Raw genomic sequence first — 20,000 nt, forward strand, 5'->3', positions numbered from 1 at the left:
AAACCACTTTTATGGGAGACCCTTTTACCCCCACTGAGTGCTGTGAACAAACGGCATGCCTGAAACAAACAGATCCACTTAGTAAAGCTGCACTGAGGGTTCTCGAGGAGAGAAATGGAGCTTTTACAAGAATTCCACGTCATGTTTTACAAACCATGCCTAGTCAACTGCATATCGGGACATAATCCGATTTGAGGAAATAAACAGCACCGTTCTGATGCATCACTGAAAACAAATGTCCGTGCAAACCCAGATTTTCCTGCATTTCCATCAGACTCTACATCTAAATCCTACCCCACGGTGGAAACCTTTCAACATCTCGACAAAACATTCCTTGTTCACTGCTGCAGTGACGGGGCACAGAGCATGAGTATGAAGCGGTTATAGATTCTGAGGCAAAACACAGATCATACCACATTTCCCAGAATTCTTTAAATACAGCCATTCTGATATTGTTACTGTTAGTCACACTGCAAGCAACCCTAAGGAGCCATTCACAGTCATATGACCAGCTTATGAAATCTACATAATCAACACAACCCATAAGCCTTCACTCAGAACCCAGTGGTTTTACCTTTAGCTCTGTCTGTCAGATGTATGCACACAGTAGCTGTAATAATGAAGCTGAATTATAAAGAATGTACATCATTCAATGGTTGAAAGAGAAATTATTTACCATTTAATTGTAAAGAAACTTAATGACACAGATTCTACTTGTAGTTTCATTATAGTGGCAATAGGAACCAGGGATGACAGTGTTTACAGTGCATTGCATTTAATTAAATATTTAACATATAGTGTCTGAGATTTCATAGATAATGTTGAAAAAATAAAACTTTGGGTGCAATTGTGCCTTAAAACGCCCGGCATTGTAAACCCCACACTGACTGGAATCACGAAAAATACGTTTTAGGCCAAAATCTGTAATGATTGTGTGTAATATCAGACTTTTAGAGGCATTCAATGCTTCAGATGTCTGGTTCCCATCTCCACCACTGTAAACAGTTCTGACTCTGTGTTTCTCTGAATGGAGCATTTCACAACAAACCACTCTGAATGACATTTACATCTCACTGATTTAATCACGGACATGAAGCCGAATTCCCTTTTAAATGGTGATTTCATGAAAAACAGATTCCTGATTTTGACTTCTGGCTGCGTCTGGCTTTGGGCTTCGTTTCAGTTCTGAAAGGTCGTGTTTTTAACTTTTAAGCAAGGCATCAAACTGAAACTGTACTAAAGTATACATGCAGGAAACAAAGAATTTAGTGCAAAGTAAACTTAAAAACAAACATTTATGTCAGAATCAAACTTAACAGCTATGACAGGTTAATCAAACTCTTCTCGCCATTCAAGCTTTAGCAAAAAGAAGGAAAACCTGCAACATAATCAGCCCAAAGGCATCATCTGTCCCCTCAGGTGCCATGTTCAGCCCCAGCCATCCTCTCTTACCCGGGTAGAGCTGGTAGGAGCCTGTGTGGTGCCACTTAACCAGGTACTTCATCCCCACAGGACGCCATGAATTTAAATCCATGCCTTCGCACCATCACATGCACAGCCATGGAGCAGCGCAGGGCTACCGCCCATCAAACCCTCCTTAACCTTTCACACATCTCCTCCACAATATGGCAAAAACAAGCAGCGACGAGTGGCACACACACACACTCACAGGCAAAGAGATACAGTGCGTCCAGCACAAAGCCCTGTCTGAGAATGAATAATTGAAGGCAGAGAGAAGAGGGAAACGTAGACGACAGAGGCAACAGGAACCTACAATATTAATGAGAGGCTAGCATAGCCACCCCACACACACACACACACACACACACACACACACACAATACCACACGGTAAATATTCTTACATGGACGAGCAGTTATGGTAGATGTGATATAGTTTAGGAGACCAAGAGTCCCGTGGCCTCTCCACGCTACGGCCTCATCAGCAGCAGTCACTAGTTTAAAAAGGCACATTTACATTATTTACACTTGTCCCCTAAATGCAGTGGCCTGGCCAAGACGTTCGGCGCTTGGACTTCAGCACTGGAGCTACACAGCTAATGCAGTAATATCAAAATATTATCTTTAAACACCAACAAAAATATTTTTTGCCGTTTTATCTAGTGAAAGAGTTGGATTCAACTGGCAGACACTATTCTAGTGTTGAGACACAGGGCGATGTGGTTAATTTAATGCTAGAAATATGCCAATAGAATGACCCTTTCCCCGTATAAAACAAATATCTAGAAACAAGTTGAACAATTTCACAACTGCCTTAACCTCAAAACGACAAATTTGAGACACAGTTGAGTTTAGATGTTTTTGTTTTTTGCAGCGACCTTGAAACCCGTTTTTTTATAGGTGCAGTGAGGGGAAAACAGTATTCAGGCACTTTTGTTTGTTGTTGTTTAATATACTTCCAGTGCAAATATCCAGTGCATAACTTCGTACAAGTCTTTTGACTTTGGATTTATAAACATGAATGTAAATAAATAAATAAATACATAACAAAACACCACAAATCAACACAGTAATTCAGCGTTGGCGGTTACAGATTCAAGACATCTACACTAAAACCTGATCAGCTTTTACAGCATCGTGGTTCAATTTCTGCCAATTCCTCTTAGCCAACCACCTCAATCAGCTCCATACTCAGGAGGAGTATATTCAAGTCAGGAGATTGGCGAAGCCCAGTCTCGAGTTATTCTGACTGTGTGCTCGTAGGTTTGTCACTGTCAGACTGATTTGTTTTGGCTGATGGGATTAAATTTTCCTCTAATATGTCCAGCTACATCTCTCAGTTCATGTTTCCTTCATGATGTCATGCTCCAGTGCTGTTTGCACCGAAGCAGCCCGTGTAATGATGCTCTCATCTCTGTACTATCTGTGCTATTCTGTTCTATTCTTGCTTCATCTGACTAGAGTCTACGGTTCCAAAGAGCTCTGATCTGTATAAAGGCTTGTATGCAAATGTTAGATGTGCATGTCTACGTTTCTTTTTAAGCAGAGGAGTTTTGCATGGGGTGTAGGAACAAAGACGCTTGTGATGAAGTTCATGGCTTATTATTCTCTGTTTAACTGTTGTTGTTGTTGGTGCATTCAGGTCGTCTTGAATGGCTTCTTTCCTTCCGTCCTCATCAATAGACTGAGAGCGTGTTGTGACGTACCTGTCCAGGGACGATTAGTCGTCATTCCAGGATTTTTCCACTTGCATGTTATCGAACCATTTGCTGTGGCTCGGTGGCTTTTTCCATGTGTTTTCTTTAATAATGTTGTCTCTGAGAACTTTCCGAAGCTCCTTCACCTTAACTATGACTGCCACTTGTTGCGTGAAATCTTCCCAAACAATGGCAACGTCTTTTATTCGACACCAGATGTCATTTGCATGAGAATTTTTTATTTTTATTTAGCTGAATTCATGTCTAGAACCTGATTTTTTTTAAATGTACCACTTATGTGTATCTTCTAATATAATATCATCTGGTTTTCCCTATGAATTTCTTTATTATGCTTATGAATGCATGTATGCTCATATTTATGGCCCTGTGAACTGGCCCGGTGACCGGAAGGTTGCCGGTTCAATCCCCAGTGCAGACAGTGCTGTGGATAGGGCTGCCCACCGCTCCGGGCAAGTGTGCTCACTGCCCCCTAGTGTGTGTGTGCTCACTAGTGTGTATGTGGTGTTCCGCATCACGGATGGGTTAAATGCGGAGGTGGAATTTCCCTGGTTGTTGGATTAAAAAGTGTCACTTAAATTAGTTCCAGCGCGAAACTAAAGAAAAGCAAACCTCAGACACCCCACATGTATTTTCTCCATTTGGGCACAGAGGGAACTGTGTAAATTTGATTTGGTGTCAAACCACAAACACTTTGAGGTTGAAACATCCCGAAATCTCAGTAAGATAGAGGCCAGTTGAAATGATACTGAGACTGAACATCAGACTTTCTGATCTCCAGGATAAACAGCAATGTGCACGATGTGGCAATGGACAATGATCAGTTGACCTTGCTCTCCCTTAGTGCTGACTGGCTCTAAACCTTCTGTCACCTCTGATCCTAAAAACAAATCTGAAAAACAGTCACTGCCTCGAAACGCCCAGCAGCATCATTGAACTGCTCTGGGTCTAGGTTCTTCTATGAACATCCCTGTCAGACATACACAGATCTGAGATCAGACAAACACCAGCAGACCCCTTGATTTGAGCCATCTACACAACAACAAGACAAACAACACGATCACCTTCTCTGACCCCAGTCTGTCTACCACTGCTGCAAATAACTGCAGCAGGGAGTCTTTGAAATGCATGCATACAACATCAACGGCTATTTAGAAAGTGGCAAGAGGGACAAAATTGGCAACAAAGCTCGTAAGCAGTGTTGGATTTTAGAGGAGGAACAGTGGGAAGAATTTTACAATGTAAGGAAATCTTCACCTCCAACGCCAAACTGAAGAAGGTGTTAACATACAAACACATACGGCTGTAAAAAACACCACCACCACCACTTTGGTCTTCCCATGCATCCTACATGCATTTGTCCCCTCGGATCACGGCGGATCCTGGCCCGCTCCCCCGGTGCCTTTGTTATGCAGCAGGCTGGGACCCTAACAGCCTGGTAACGCCAAGCACATCCACACTGCACAACGTTCCACATGCTAATGGGCTGTGGGACCGGAGGGGCGTGCACAGCAGAACTGTCCCTAATGACCAGTGACTCCTTCAACACGGCCTTAGGGGGAAGAAAGATATTAGAACAAGCGCTGTCGCTGCATGTTAGATGACTTGCAGAACAAGAATGTTATCATCAATATATTGTAATACCAATAAATCACAGATATGAGTATGATGTTTTAAAAACATCTGCATTCACTGCGATGAATGTCAGGCTGCACTGCATTTCGCCTCAGAACATGCCAAACGAGGCCATGTTTAAAATCTGTAGCTACTTCTTTGATTTACTTAACATTTAAAGAGGCTTGTAATGATTAAAAATGATAATAACAGCAATAAAATTGCAATCCAACAAATATTTGGTATTCAGACGATGATAAGTGTTTGCTGCTGTGTATTGTGATACTACATTTGGTGCTGGTACTGAAATCTAAATTCTGGATTCGTGACAACCCAGTAGATAATAAACGGAACATTATTAGAACTTTTATTCATCCCCACCTGGTTGGACAGTGTAGTGGTTAACACCTCTGCCTTCTATGCTGTAGACTGGGGTTCAGTCCCCCACCTGGGTAACCACCCTACACTATACCAATAAGAGTCCTTGGGCAAGACTCCTAACACCGCCTTCGCCTACCTGTGTAAAATGACCAAATTGGATAAGAGCGTCAGCCAAATGCCGTAAATGTACCTGTAAAATAACATTGTAAACCGGTTTAGAAGCCCTAGCTGACCTATGTAACAATGTTTCTGCTGACCCTTCTCAAAGGAAACGGCGCTAAAACCAAACCGATTCAAAAACTTTTCCGTCCCTCCAAACATCGACACAGATCAGACCAGGACGCGTCTACGGCTTTAAACCGAAAAAGGCTTCCTGATGACGCAAGGCGAAGCAGCACCATCTAATCGGGAGCCATCAAGACACATTAAAACAGAGCCAACGTGGTGTTTGCTTTCCTTTTCAAGCAGGCACGACTCTTTTTATCCACTTATCTTCCCATCCCTAATCACACTGCATTACCATTGGCAATGGGCTAGAGATAGCATTCAGGCAGAGGGGGGGGGGGGGGGGGGGGGGGGATAGGGGGGGAGAGAGGGGGGGGGGGGGCGGTAAAAAGACGTCTGAAAAAAAAAAAAAAAAAGAATAGAGTGCAAAAGTAAAGGAAGGCCAGGCTGAAAAAGTGGAACAGAAGGAGTGGACTGGGTGAAGTTGTTCTGAACGGATTAGAACAAAAGGACAAGTGAAATGAGAAAAGCGGCAGAATGAGATGTTCTGTGTGGAGGAGCTGGCAGCTTGAAGGGCTTATGAAAGGGAACAGAGCGAGAACAGAAAAACAGTAAAGCAATGAATTGAACTGATTGAAATGTGTAAACAACTTTCCTATGAATAAAACGTATCACATCAACACATTCATCTTACTTACTTACTTCCGCAGCAACCGTGTTGTAACGTTTTATATTCACGCGGAAAATCATGTACAAACAGGCGTGGGTGGAAAAAAAAGGATAAAGAACATCGTGATACTTTCACAAAACTCACTTCGTATCACAATGCCATTTTTCAGAGGTTTGCATTCGGGTGAAGCTGGAATGCTGTGCTAAACGAGCTCCACTGTATTCATATACTGCATTTGTTACCCTCTAAAAATGTTAGATTTCACTGTAACGCTGGATAAAGTGCCGATTTTTGCTCAGTATCAGTATCCACATTGGAAAATATCAGATATTGGCATCTGCCTACTATTCTTACAGTGGTGCATCACTATAATATGATGATGAGTACATACTATGAATAAAATATTAAGTGTAATATAAAATAAAACATATCAAAAAGGATGAATACAAGGAATAAGTACTATCAACAACATTGGGCCTCATACACCAACCGTTCCTAAGAAGATGTTTCTCTCAAAGCCCATTTTTCACTCATTTAGGAAAGCACAGACCGCTTATTCTCCAGGGTATGTTTTGGTTTTTCCATCTGAATTCACATGACCAAATCATAAGACAAATGATTCAGTAACTGCACTTCTTTATTGATTGATTGATTGATTGATTGATTGCGAAAGCTCCCCTCAATTTACCAGATAAAACGTGTTCTATGATCTACACATATTGTTATATGCTTACAATTTACTGCTGAAAGCCAAAAATCTTTGTGCTATTTTATAGAAATCATCTTTACAGAGCAGATCACTGAAGCGTTGCCATCTGCGTGTAGTTTAGAGTTTATAGTTTGTTCAGCTTCCTTTAAGGGTGTAAAACTACATTACCCATCTATTTCACTGGAAAGAAGACAGTTACAGCTCTCATAGGACTCCACCCCACCTTCTGAAAGCAGCTTTAGATTAATCATAAAGTTAATCTAAAGAATATGACAAGGTGCGTCTTGGAACCGCCGGAGGTCTCGAGGTTAAGAAGATATTGGTGAATGAGGCCCAATAAGTACATACTATGAATTAATATGCTGTCAAAAAGTGATGAGTACATACCAGGAATAAAATACTAACACAGTGATTTTCAACATTTCAACACTGTGCTACATTTAAGTAAAGAGGACTAATTATTATGCATACTTTGTAATGGAATATGCAGCTGTTCTCCACAACACCACAATAACGCTAGACATCAAATGACCCACCTCTATGTGCACATATGAATCAAGTGATTGCAAAGTTTTGAGCATGAGTCAGAACACAGAACCGTAACCAAGAAGTCAGCAGTTTAAGAGACGTGATGAGAGGGCGCAGACCCCAGCCCCTCCCGAGGAAAAAAAAAACATAACAAAACAAAAAAAATCAACAAAATCATCATAAGACTGATACAAGAAGAAGATCATGGAAAACAAACTGCGTGAAAATGAAAGTAAGGAAGAGTGAATAAGAAAAATAACAGCTAGAGAACAAAGAGGAGGATGAAATGGTAGACTGAATGAACACTGCCCATCTAGAGGACAGCGGTCAAGAGAGGAGAGCACTGATATGAGGAGAGAGAGTTAACGTCTGAATGGGTGCAGTGGTTACTCACCGCCATCGGAGACAGCTGCAGACTGTAAGAGAACACAGAGAGACATGTGTGAGTGACTGTCCTCAACACACACTCACACACACCAATGCCGGAGCCGAGCCGGGTGCGCTGATGGCATCACATACACTCCCCCACACTCGCGCACACGCGCACGCGCTCACACCCGCTCTTCCTGTTCTACTGGTAAAACCTTCCACTCGCTCCCACCCTCTGTGGAGGTAATGAGAAAGAGTGAGGTGTTCATCTGTTCACAGCCCTGCCCACTGGCCCACATATGTCCCGCCCACATATGCCCGGGCATGCCACTGGAACAGGCAAGGGCAAGGTGGGTGAGAAAAATTCCCAGATTACAACAGCAGCTGAGGAAGACTGTGCCGTGCTGTGGTGACCGTTAACGGGCAGCGATTTAAACACTACAGGCCAAACAGAGAACACGGACCATTTAACCACTATAATAAACAAATGCATACATTATTTGGGTGGTAACTGATGTGGCGGTGGCGTGTTAGTGTATGTTGTGCTGGTACAAGTGGATCAGACACAGCAGTGCTGCTGGAGTTTTTAAACACTGTCCACTCAACGTCCACTCTATTAGACACACTTACCGTGCCGGTCCACCTTGTAGATGTAAAGTCAGAGACGACAGCTCATCTGCTGCTGCACAGTTTGTGTTGGTCGTCCTCTAGTCCTTCACCAGTGGTCACGTTTTTGGTTGGTGGACTATTCTCAGTCCAGGAGTGACACTGAGGGGCTTAAAAACCTTCAGCAGCACTGCTGTGTCTGATCCGCTCAGACCAGCACAACTACAAAGTGCACCTGTATGGTAAGTGGAGCTGATAAAATGTAAAATGAGCTTCGATACAAGGATCGTAAAGTTCTGGCTGTGTATATGACAATTTGATCAAACACACAGAGATCACTACTTAATACTGTGTGTGTGTGTGTGTGTGTGTGTGTGTGTGTGTGTGTGTGTGTGTGTATTTTAATGCAAAGTTACTACGTATTTGCTGGATTTAACATATTTAGGAAAGAAGAGAATCATAAAATTGTGGCCTGTGTGAAAGTTATGCCAAATGAAATTTTTTTTGTCTAATACGTGATTGATTGATTGATTGATTGATTGATTGATCGAATGAATGAATGAATGAATAGAAATTGTGAACTAAAATTAGCAGAAAAATGCCATATTCATCCTTGTTCCTCCAGAGGATGTGTTTACCTACTATGTTCACTTAGAAAATAAACCAAATATAATTTAACCATAAGCATATGTGTAAATGGGTAGTGTGTGTGTGTGTGTGTGTGTGTGTGTGTGTGTGTGTGTGGGTTCTGTATGGGTAATTCTGAAGGCCGGTTGTGAAGAAACATTTTAAAGAATAATCATTTAGAAACCTTTTTTTTTGAGTGTAAGCTGAAACTATTATCTGTGGTTATTCACCGTAGACTAAAGATGCAGCCGACAGATTAGACTGAAACATGCTAGACTACTCAAACCCATTCACTGAAAGGTTCTTTCGGGAACCAGAAGTGCGTTTTCTGATGGCATCGCTCAAAGAACCCTTTGTGGCAGCGAGGTTAAAGTACGTGTCAGTAAACATGCTGTGTGGTGTTGGTAGTTGGTCCTTGCTCCTTTATCTGGCCTGTGGTATGGTGTGTGTGATGTATAAGCAGTGTGCGTTGATCTGAGTGTGTGTAGGACAGCCTGATGAGTCATTTCCTTCAATGTAGGCACTGAAGTCAGACAGTGAAAGAACTGTTTAGGGTTGGAGGAGGAACCAGAAAAAAACACCACCCGGCCACAAATAGCAGCCGAGCCCACACACTGCTCTAAAGCAACGTAGAGATTTACATACAATTATGCGTACACACTCGAGACAAGTCTGAGTATTAGACACACTCACCCACCCACACACACTCCATCGCCACCATCAGCAGCGCTTTCTTACTTATAACTGTGCTCAGACATGCAGCTGAAGCTCCATCAAAGAGCACGTCTGAGTGTGTCAGACAGACAGACAGACAGACAGACAAGATAGCCACCCACTGTATGTAGGATCAAGACTCCCCTAGTAAAGAGCTCTGTTGTCATAAAGAGAGTGATAAAGATAGAAGAGACAGGAAAGGGAGCGCGATGGAGTGAATGATCAGGGGAAAAGGGCGTGAGTGACCACAAAGGGCCTGCAGGAAGACAGATGGTTTAAATGAGAGAGTGACGAGAAGACAGAGGCAGGATGAAGAGCAGACAGATACGCTCTTACACTTAAACTTCAGTGAGTCAGATGCTTTCCAGCAGAGCCCGGCTGACATGAACGTGTTAAAAATGTGGGGGACTTAACTTAAGAACCATATTAGGCCTTTCACAAACATGACGACCAACTGTTACACAAAAGTTGTGATGAACAGTTTTATTGTCTCTTTCATTCAACTATTAAAGTAAAGCATAAAGCAGCTAAACTGGCTGATGAGCAATCTTGCTTCCTAGCTACACTTTCTGGCAAATGCCAAGCTGTGCTGACATGAAATGATGCACTGTTTCCTGCTTTCAAACATAGTTTATAGTTTGACATGGTTTCTAATATTTTAATAGAAAAGAGAGGCAGTGGAGAAGCGCTTACCTGTGTTGTAGTCACGAAAGGCCTATAAATGATAATACCGTTTTAAAAGTATATGAATGCTTCAAATTCACGAGCTGCCGTCAGATCATACCTGTGTGGTCATATTAGAAAACAGAATGATTGACAGCGGCGTTTCCCAGGCAGCGTAGACAACCTGGCTCCAGTGGCAGTGATGTGCAACACCACTAATCGGTGGAGAAATGTACTGTATACCATTTTGTGCGATGCTTATAAAGCCCATATAAAGTTAGTTACAACTATCATATCATTTTATTCATACGGTTAAGTTTGTGACTTATTAGTCCCACAAATGGGGAAATTCCACCTCCTCATTTAACCCATCCGTGACGTGAAACACCACATACACACTAATGAGACACACACACACTAGGGGGCAGTGAGCACACTTGCTCGGAGCGGCGGGCAGCCCTATCCGCAGTGCCCGGGGAGCAGTTGGGGGTTAGGTGTCTTGCTCAAGGACACCTCAGTCATGGACTGTCGGCACTGGGGATCAAACCGGAGACCTTCCAGTCACAAGGCTGGTTCCCTGACCTCCAGCCCAAGACTGCCCCAAGTTATAGTAGACTGCCAGCCATCGATTTCTCAAGTGCCATGAGCAAATGTAGGAAAGCTGAAATGACCTACACGCTTGGAGTTTTGGCCGGGACCCGGAGCCGGGACTCGGAGCCGGGACTCGGAGCCGGGACTCGGAGCCGGGACTCGGAGCCGGGACTCGGAGCCGGGACTCGGAGCCGGGACTCGGAGCCAGGACTCATGCAGTTAGCTTATTGCCGACTCTGATAGGTGACTTACTTGGGCAGATCTAGCTTTACCTACACCCGACTCAAACTGGACAGAAGACAAAAAGGGAGAAAAAGACATCTGAAATAAACCTGCACCAGAAAAGACCAAGTCATTCTTTCTCTGCCAGTCCATTGTGCTGGGACACTAACATACTAACAACATTAGCTACCTAGGTTAGCGAACGAATAAAGGAACCGTCCTCTAACCCTGAGGACTGTGAAGGGCTCTCTTGCAGGCCTTGGTGAATAATAAGAAAGCAGGCTTAATAATAAGAAAGAAATATGAGATGTTTACACAAGGCCAGTAACAACGGTGTACAAAGCAGCTTCAACTCTATTTGCCTCCTGCCTCTAAAAACAACACGCCCCCCCCAATTCCACCTGCTTTCTGGCATCAAACAAGCTTGCAGTAGCCAAACCTGTTAATACAACGGGTGGTTGTTTAGTGTAGTGGTTAACACCTCTGCCTTCTACGATGTAAACTGAGGTTCAATCCCCCACCTGGGCAAGCAGCCTACACTATACCAATAAGAGTCCTTGGGCAAGACTCCCAACACCACCTTGACCTTCCTGTGTAAAATGATCAAATTGTAAGCCGCTCTGGATAAGAGCGTCAGCCAAATGCCGTAAATGTAAATGTACGATGTTCAATGAAACACCACATATTACAGGGCACCCAAATGTCATTCCCTCCACAACAGTCCTAATATCAACAGTTCAAACAGATCTTAAAAACGAATCTTTTCTTTTTCTGCACATTTAAAATAAAACCGGATAATAAGACGAACAGGTCACTGCTGTGCTCGGCTCATTCAGCGACGGCATCACGATCAAGACAAAGTAATATCCAGAGGGGACAGAGAAATATCTTCAACCTGAAGTTAAGTGACTTTTCAATCCCACCTCCGCATTTAACCCATCCACCACATACACACTAGTGAATAGACACACACTACGGGGCAGTGAGCTCACTTGCCCAGAGCGATGGGCAGCCCTATCCACAGCACCCAGGGAGCAGTCGGGGGTTAGGTGTCTTGCTCAAGGGCACCTCAGTCATGTGCTGTCGGCACTGGGGATCGAACCGCCGACCTTCAGGTCACAGGGCCAGTTCCCTGACCTCCAGCCCACGACTGGCCTTACTTACACCTGCTTCCAAACATTAGAACACAGTTGAATTAAGAGGTTAAAGGTTGATAGAACAGTTTTAGAATTAATAGCAACTGATTAATAACTCATTTATAGTTGTAGAAGCTTCTGGCCAGCAGTCTCAAACTTTTCAGTGTCAGCATTTGAGAAATAAAGGAAAATTAAATGTTTAGTAAGTAATTTAGCTTACGTTACTCGTGTACGTGGTTTATGACACTGACATACTGCTGTCTATAAAAAGAGACAAAAGGTCACTGTATAACTAAAGTGGTGGTTTCGACCTTCCCAACACTTGAATTTTGAGTGGACTTATCCAATATTGTAGACAACAGTCTGTCATGCTGTGTCAGAAACCACATTTACATGAACCTAACAGGTTAGATCTAACCCGCTGCCATTACTTGGAGCCACAGGAAGGGGGCGCTCAAACAGCGCCTTTACAAACTCTCTAAAACGTGCGTCTTTTCATTATTTTCTATGGAGCAAAACAAGCCACGACTGGAAAACACGTGGGCTGGAGGTCAGGGATCCAGCCTCGTGACCGGAAGGTCACCGGTTCGATCCCCAGAGCCGACAGCACATGACTGAGGTGTCCTTGAGCAAGACACCTAACCCCCAACTGCTCCCCGGGCGCTGCGGATTGGGCTGCCCACCACTCCGGGCAAGTGTGCTCACTGCCCCCTAGTGTGTGTGTGCTCACTAGTGTGTATGTGGTGTTTCACTTCACGGATGGGTTAAATGCGGAGGTGAAATTTCCCCGTTGTGGGACTAACAAGGGTCACTTAATCTTAATCTTAATCTTAATTCCTGCACACTTAAAATAAAACTGGATATCAGGAAAAATAGGTCACTGCTGTGCCCGGCTCATTCAGTGAAGATCAGATCAAGATAATGTTGAGATCAAGAAGGGATAAAGAAATATGTTTCACCTTAATTTCATTTCCCTCCAAAAATTACAAGAGACGTCAACTAAGAATTGAATTATTAACAAAAACTGATGAATAAATTATTATAATTATAAATAACAGTTATCACTTATAATTATTCAGTCCATAAATCCATAAAAAAAAGTTTTTGCTTTCTAGTACGTGGGCCTTTAGGTGTAAACTGTTGAGAGCCTCAGCTGTAAAAGTGTTACAGCACACCGTTAGAACATCTACTGTCTCTGTCCCAAATTATGAGCATTATTTACATGTCCTTGTCTCAACTGAGCTGGTGAAAATGCATCCCTTTCACTTTGTGCTTACGCCTGCAACACTACATGACTGTGAAATCTAAGGACTGATGTTGATGGACTCCCACAGTTATAGCTGACCAGCACTTTACTGAACATGATAGTCAGATCACAATGATCACGTATCCTAAAGGACTCAGAGCCCACATACATTTTTTCTTGTACTTTACTTTTAACCTGTAAGCACATTCGCACTTCTGCGTATTAAAATAGCCATGGTTCATTTTACACGACCATTTTCAAACCTCTCTTTACCTTTTTAAATTAAACAGGCTGTTACTGCTCCCCTAAAACTTTATATATATATATATATATATATATATATATATATATATAGAGAGAGAGAGAGAGAGAGAGGGGGAGAGGGAGAGAGAGGGAGAGAGAGAGAGAGAGAGAGAGAGAGAGAGAGAGAGAGAGAGAGGGAGAGATAGATAGATAGATAGATAGATAGATAGATAGATAGATAGATAGATAGATAGATAGATAGATAGATAGATAGATAGATAGATAGATAGATAGATAACCAACCTACCACACACACCCACACACACCCACACACACCCACACACTGGAGGTTAGGGAACTGGCCTTGTGACTGGAAGGTTGCCGGTTTGATCCCCAGAACCGACAGCACATCACTGAGGTGTCCTTGAGCAAGACACCTAACCCCCAACTGCTCCCCGGGCACCGTGGATAGGTCTGCCCACCGCTCCGGGCAAGTGTGCTCACTGCCCCCTAGTGTGTGTGTATTCACTAGTGTGTATGTGGTGTTCATGGATGGGTCAGATGCGGAGGTGGAATTTCCCAAGTATCACTGAACTTGTATATAAATGTCCTCTGTTCTTACTGTCGTACTACACTGTGCCTCGTTTTTTAAAGTCCATCCTGTAACACTCCTCATAACTTTACCTGCTGAAGGCTGAAAAATGAGTTCAAGAGTCCAAGACCACCCTGAAAACCTGGAGATAAACAAGGTATTTAAAACAAAGAAAAGTCCGGACATTAAAATAAGGAAGAAATATTGGAAATTCTAAACTATTTCTAAGTCACTATTCAAACTGAAGCCAATTTTTGAAGCTGACCAAGTTAGGCCTTTGTACAAAAACGTGGTCTTCCACTATACGGACCCAGATCAACAGGAGAAGCTCTAAAATAAAGATGACGCCTTAAACAGGAGCACCGATAACTCTGCAGGAGTTGGATATCAAACAATATCATCAGCCAAGCTCAGACAGAGTTGAACCTGGAACTGAAAATACTTATTAAATACTATTTAGAAATCAAGAGTTGTTATTATTGTTTTCTTACATTTGATTAACATGAAATAATTAGTCATATGTAATTAGGCAATGAATTACACGGTTATATTACGAATAACACTTACTCCCTCTAAAACAGGGCTGCATGCATGAACAGGCACATCTTAACTAAACTCAAATTCTAATAAAACAGTTCCATTGAGCTGAGAACGAGAAGTAATTACAAGGCGGAGCTTCAAGGTGCGAGAAGCACGGGGAGGTTTGATGTATAAAACAGAACCTAAGAAGCTTGTATAACCATTTATACTGGCACCAACGCTGATCAGTGCGCTTCCCGTGTAGACTGTGTTAACATGTGCACAGTATTTGCATGTTTGTAAAGCGCGCGAGACCAGTGAGCAGCCGCTTCACACACCACGGAAAAGACATGGAACACACACACTCACATGTCCACAAACACACACCCGCACATATGGAAATGCTCCGAGGGCACTGCTGCACAGCCCGGTCTGCTCAGTGACACGAAGGATGTTAACTGAGCCTACCTCGCACTGATGACATCACAGGCACAGCAGTCCAAGCCCAGGTAATCGGTCACTGATTAGTCTCAGTTTATATAAACAGGGAAATGCAGGCATTTACAATGCAAAACTAAGAAGGCTATGCTGAGTGGCTCAGAAACAAGGAATGAATTTGCAGACCGAGGACAGCGCACAGTCAGCGCACACACAGTATTCCGGTCTCTAAGCGGCCGTGAGGTAAGACCCAACGATCTTAACGCACATTCCCAAATTTTTGACCTCCATAGCCGATCTTCCATACAGCCCACAAGTTAAAAACACTTAAAGCAAGACTTTCAAATGACACGATTTCCCCCTCTTCCCCCAACGGTAGTCGACGTAACAGAAGCTTATACCACCAAGCACCAGTCGGCACGGTGCCAAATGCATGACAACCACAACCACAACAACAACAACAACAACAACCACCATCACACAGCGTGTCCAAACCGTGTCGAGCGGTTAGAGTAAAATCAGAACACACTTTTCTTCTGAACACGACGCACGTCAGAGCGCAACAGACTACTCTGGAGTCGGTCAGCAGGATCAGGATTTGTAGAAAAGCCAAAGGAAAATTATAAATTAAAAAAAACAAAAAAAAAAAACAAAATTTTTTTAAGAAACGACTGCTACAGTATTCTGATTTGTATTTTCTATAGTAATGAAGCAATGGAAAAAAAAAAATCAGCTATATTTGAGATAAACTGTTCAAATCTGAATCTTCGCTGAACTTTTGATTTTAAATGCCCTTCTCGCATTTCTGTATCCGTTTCATTGAATCTTATTTATTCTTAACTTTTATTTCTTGTTTTAGTTCTTTATTACTTTTTAACTTATTTTACTTAGTTTATTATTATATTTATTTATTTTAATTATTACTTTATTAATCTCTTATCTTCTTCTGATCTTAATCTCATCAATTAAACCTCAAGTTTTATTTTTATCTATTTTTTAAATTATTTTTAAGTGTTCTTTTAATTTAAAACAATTAAATATAGATATTATTTTCTTTGTCATGCCAATCCCTGTTTTTGTAAATGCTCGGCTACGTTGAAAATGAGGGTTGCCCTCAATGTGCTTCCGAATCAAAATAAAGCTTGATTGATTGATTGATTGATTGATTTCTGTAATTACTTTGTGCTGATTCATTCTGCTGTAACTGTGCCACGTAAAAGTCCCGCGCCTGCAATCCTGTAACTTTTATCTTCAGTTTTAAGAGGAAATACGTACGTTTATAAGAAGAAAACGTAGCCCTGTTGAAATGTTCCAGGTTTGGAGTATCTCATAGGACAGCGGTGACAAAGATGAAGTATGGTTTGAGAGCTGAGTGTGTATGTATGAATATATTCCGGTTGGTTTTATGTGATGTGGCTGTTCTCCATGACCCCCCCCCCTCATTCCAGTGGCTTCCCTCCGCTCCTCTGGCAGCAAAAGCACATCTGACCACAAAATATTGAAATATTAGTGGGATTTTCCAGCCTCCTCCTTTCTTTAGCTGCACGTCCTTATGGACCTGTCCCTCCGTGATCTTCCTCACTCTCTCCTTTTTCGCTCCCTCTCTAAGGACCCCTCGAGCCGAGCTCGTCCTATAGGCTGCAGGGCTGAGCTGAGTGCTGCTGATCTATTGTGCAGTCCAGCTGCATGAGTGTAACCAATGAAGTACAGATGATCTCAGTGGTAGAGGACGGAGGTAACTGGACAGACAAATACAGCTTTTCTGTGTTGATAGTGGCTGGCAACCAAGCAATATATCATCTGGCCAATACCAAATGAGCTAATTCGGCAGGGGGTTGGGGTGTGTAGTTGTTTTATACTAAGATATTCTGTTACTTGACTTCAATCCAAAGCATGTCCAACAGCTGAAACAGGTATGATCAGGAAAAGTCACAACATCCAGTGTTACTACTTTGGATTTATATATTAGATGGAATTTGGAACTTTTATTCACAACCAACATTCCCTGTTGTTTTGATTAAAAAAAGTCACAAAATAAGAGAAATTAACGTCCTTTTTGTTCACTGTATGCATGGATGAAAGTGGTCAAATTGGCTGATCAGCTGTCTTGTTTCCAAGCTGTAAATACTTAGTAGCTGACGACAGAAGCAGCTAGAGGTCAGATAAACTAACAGTATTCACCACTGTCCTCTAATGTGCTGTACAAACTTTCTTTCATTTACATGAATTGGCATCAGTCTAACAAATGCAAACACACCCAGTTCATATTCCTTTTATCCCGACATAAACTCGATTGCTGAGTCTAACAACTGCTGAAAACAATCCAGATTATGATCATGACATAATTGTGATGGGTCTACTAGTCTCATGTAACCAATAGACTGCATTCTGATGGTCAGCGAGGTGATTAAAGTCACTTTATAGTCGCGCGAGTTGATTCATTTGAGAAAAAAAAATTATCACTTTAAAAATTTATCATTAAAAAAAAATATTGGCGAAAGGACATTTCAAATTTCAGGTAATGGGTTATGTAAATTGACCAGAGAATCACAAGAGATGTCCACTTTTATCCACCAAGGCACAGGCAGGGTTTGTGTCCAACATGCAGGAGCACAAGTCCAACTGTTTAACCAAAACTTCTGTAGTCCAGATTTTTAACCACATTAAATATCAGCCAATATTAATGGATTAACCAGAGAGGAACCAAGACTCCAAAGGGGAACCCATCCTCCTCTGGTTGACACCAAACAGCAAAACAGTAACATAACAAGAACAATACGAACAGAGGATTTTACAATTAATATACAATATTTCCATTTCATATTAGAGGAACTATAAGAAGTAAGTCTATGAAAAATCAGTCGCTGTTACCAGTGAAAACCAGTGACTACTGTTAAGTAGTTTAATCCCACAAACGGGGAAATTCCACCTCCGCATTTAACCCATCCATGAAGTGAAACACCACATACACACTAGTGAATACGCACACACACTAGGGGGCAGTGAGCACACTTGCCCGGAGCGGTGGGCAGGCCTATCCACGGCGCCCGGGGAGCAGTTGGGGGTTAGGTGTCTTGCTCAAGGCCACCTCAGTCATGGACTGTCGGCCCTGGGGATCGAACCGGCGACCTTCCGGTTACAGGGCCAGATCCCTAACCTCCAGCCCACGACTGCTGGAGCACATGACTATGAAAATGAGAGTTACACACATGAACATCAGTTACTTCAGTTAGAAGCCTGTAATGATGATATGTTGGTATGAATGTGAGAAGAGCTCAGTGTATTGTGGAGCCGGTGGAAGAATGTCTATGATTAAGCAGTTTGCAGGCACCAGCATCATCACTGGTGCGAATGGGTGGCATTCAGGTGAGGCTTTCTTCACAGCACAGGACAGCAGGAAGCTCCATGGTGCTCACACCGGCCCTGTATCAGTATATCAGTCGGGCCTCAGTGCAGTGCCTGGCTGAGGTTTATTTGGTCTGTCTCTTTTTAATGTGCTCTGCCTAATAAAGGCTACACTGTGCAGATCACTGTAAATACCACAACGTTTAAATCCACTCTGAGCGGAACACAGCTGCACAGCATATGATCTCTATCTCTCCCTCTCCCTCTCACACATAAACACACACACTTTAGATGTGGGTAGATATATGAAAATTCCAGAGTTCCTGCTCCAGATGAGGCACATTCTTAAACGGCCTCACATTGCTGAGTCAGCACCGATTCAATGCAGTCCCCACACACACACAAGCCTGCTGAGGCTTCAAAGCCGTTCTCAGAGACAGCCATCAGCATGAAAGACGGCCTCGGTATGGAGGAGTCATCGCCAGGCAGCTGCATTTGTTTCTGTTGTCATGGCGACGGAGGGTCTTCCCCTACTGACCATCCGAGTGCGACCTTCTGCAGGAGTGCCACAGATAAACCCAATGAGATAAAAACTCACAGTAACACAACACACACACACACACACACACACACTGATGGCATTTTACAAAACATGCAGAACACACACAGATCTATACACTCACTAGTGGTCTGCCAGAGCATGCAACTGAAGCCCGATCAGGACCTGGACTCACGACCCACCAGACCCAACTGGTACTGCTAAATTTTAAACCTGAACCTGTCCTGATCCCGACGGCACGCACAAACAGAGATGGATTATCACGGACATGGTTTTATAATGCTTTGCTTTGAAAATGAAAGTGTCATGCTGAGCATTTTGGAATTGTTTATCACTGTGACTTTGGCAACCCACCACATCCCTCTCCTCATTGATCGTGTGACTGTGGCAGATGTACTGCTGAAGTTCATCCCTGGGTTCATTCAAGGCCACGTTCACCTACTTCTCCAACTCTGGAGCTCAAAAAACAGTTCAAGACTACATCAACTGGTCACTTTAATAAGTACACTTGTACATTTGATCGGCTCCACCTACCACACAGACGCACGTTGAAGGTCTACAATTACAGACTGTAGTCCAGTCTTTCTGCATTCTTTGTTACCCCCTTTTGCCCTGTTTTTCAATGGTCAGGACCCCCACTGTCTGATCTACAAAGCGGACCAACAACATGGAAATGTCTTCTAGAGTGGACAGTAAGCGGACACAGGGTTTAAAAACTCCAGCTACACTGCTGTGTCTGATCCACTAGCACCAGCACAACGCACACTAACACACCACCACTACGTCAGTGATACTGCAGTGCTGAGAATGATCCACCACCAGAGAGCA

The 20,000-nt window shown here is 42.8% G+C and overlaps 1 protein-coding gene across 3 annotated transcripts in view; it reads right to left on the reverse strand.

Moving 5' to 3' along the window:
* Positions 1–20,000, reverse strand: part of rgs12b (regulator of G protein signaling 12b) — a 100,354-nt gene that overhangs the window by 16,142 nt on the left and 64,212 nt on the right. For all 3 annotated transcript variants that reach the window (XM_017723790.2, XM_017723791.2, XM_017723793.2), the window contains exon 5: positions 7,697–7,718. In XM_017723790.2, the coding sequence (XP_017579279.1) occupies positions 7,697–7,718 (22 nt within the window). The remainder of the gene's footprint in view (positions 1–7,696; positions 7,719–20,000) is intronic.

This window comes from Pygocentrus nattereri, chromosome 5, assembly GCF_015220715.1.
Source record: "Pygocentrus nattereri isolate fPygNat1 chromosome 5, fPygNat1.pri, whole genome shotgun sequence".
In the NCBI taxonomy this organism is placed as follows: Eukaryota; Metazoa; Chordata; class Actinopteri; order Characiformes; family Serrasalmidae; genus Pygocentrus; species Pygocentrus nattereri.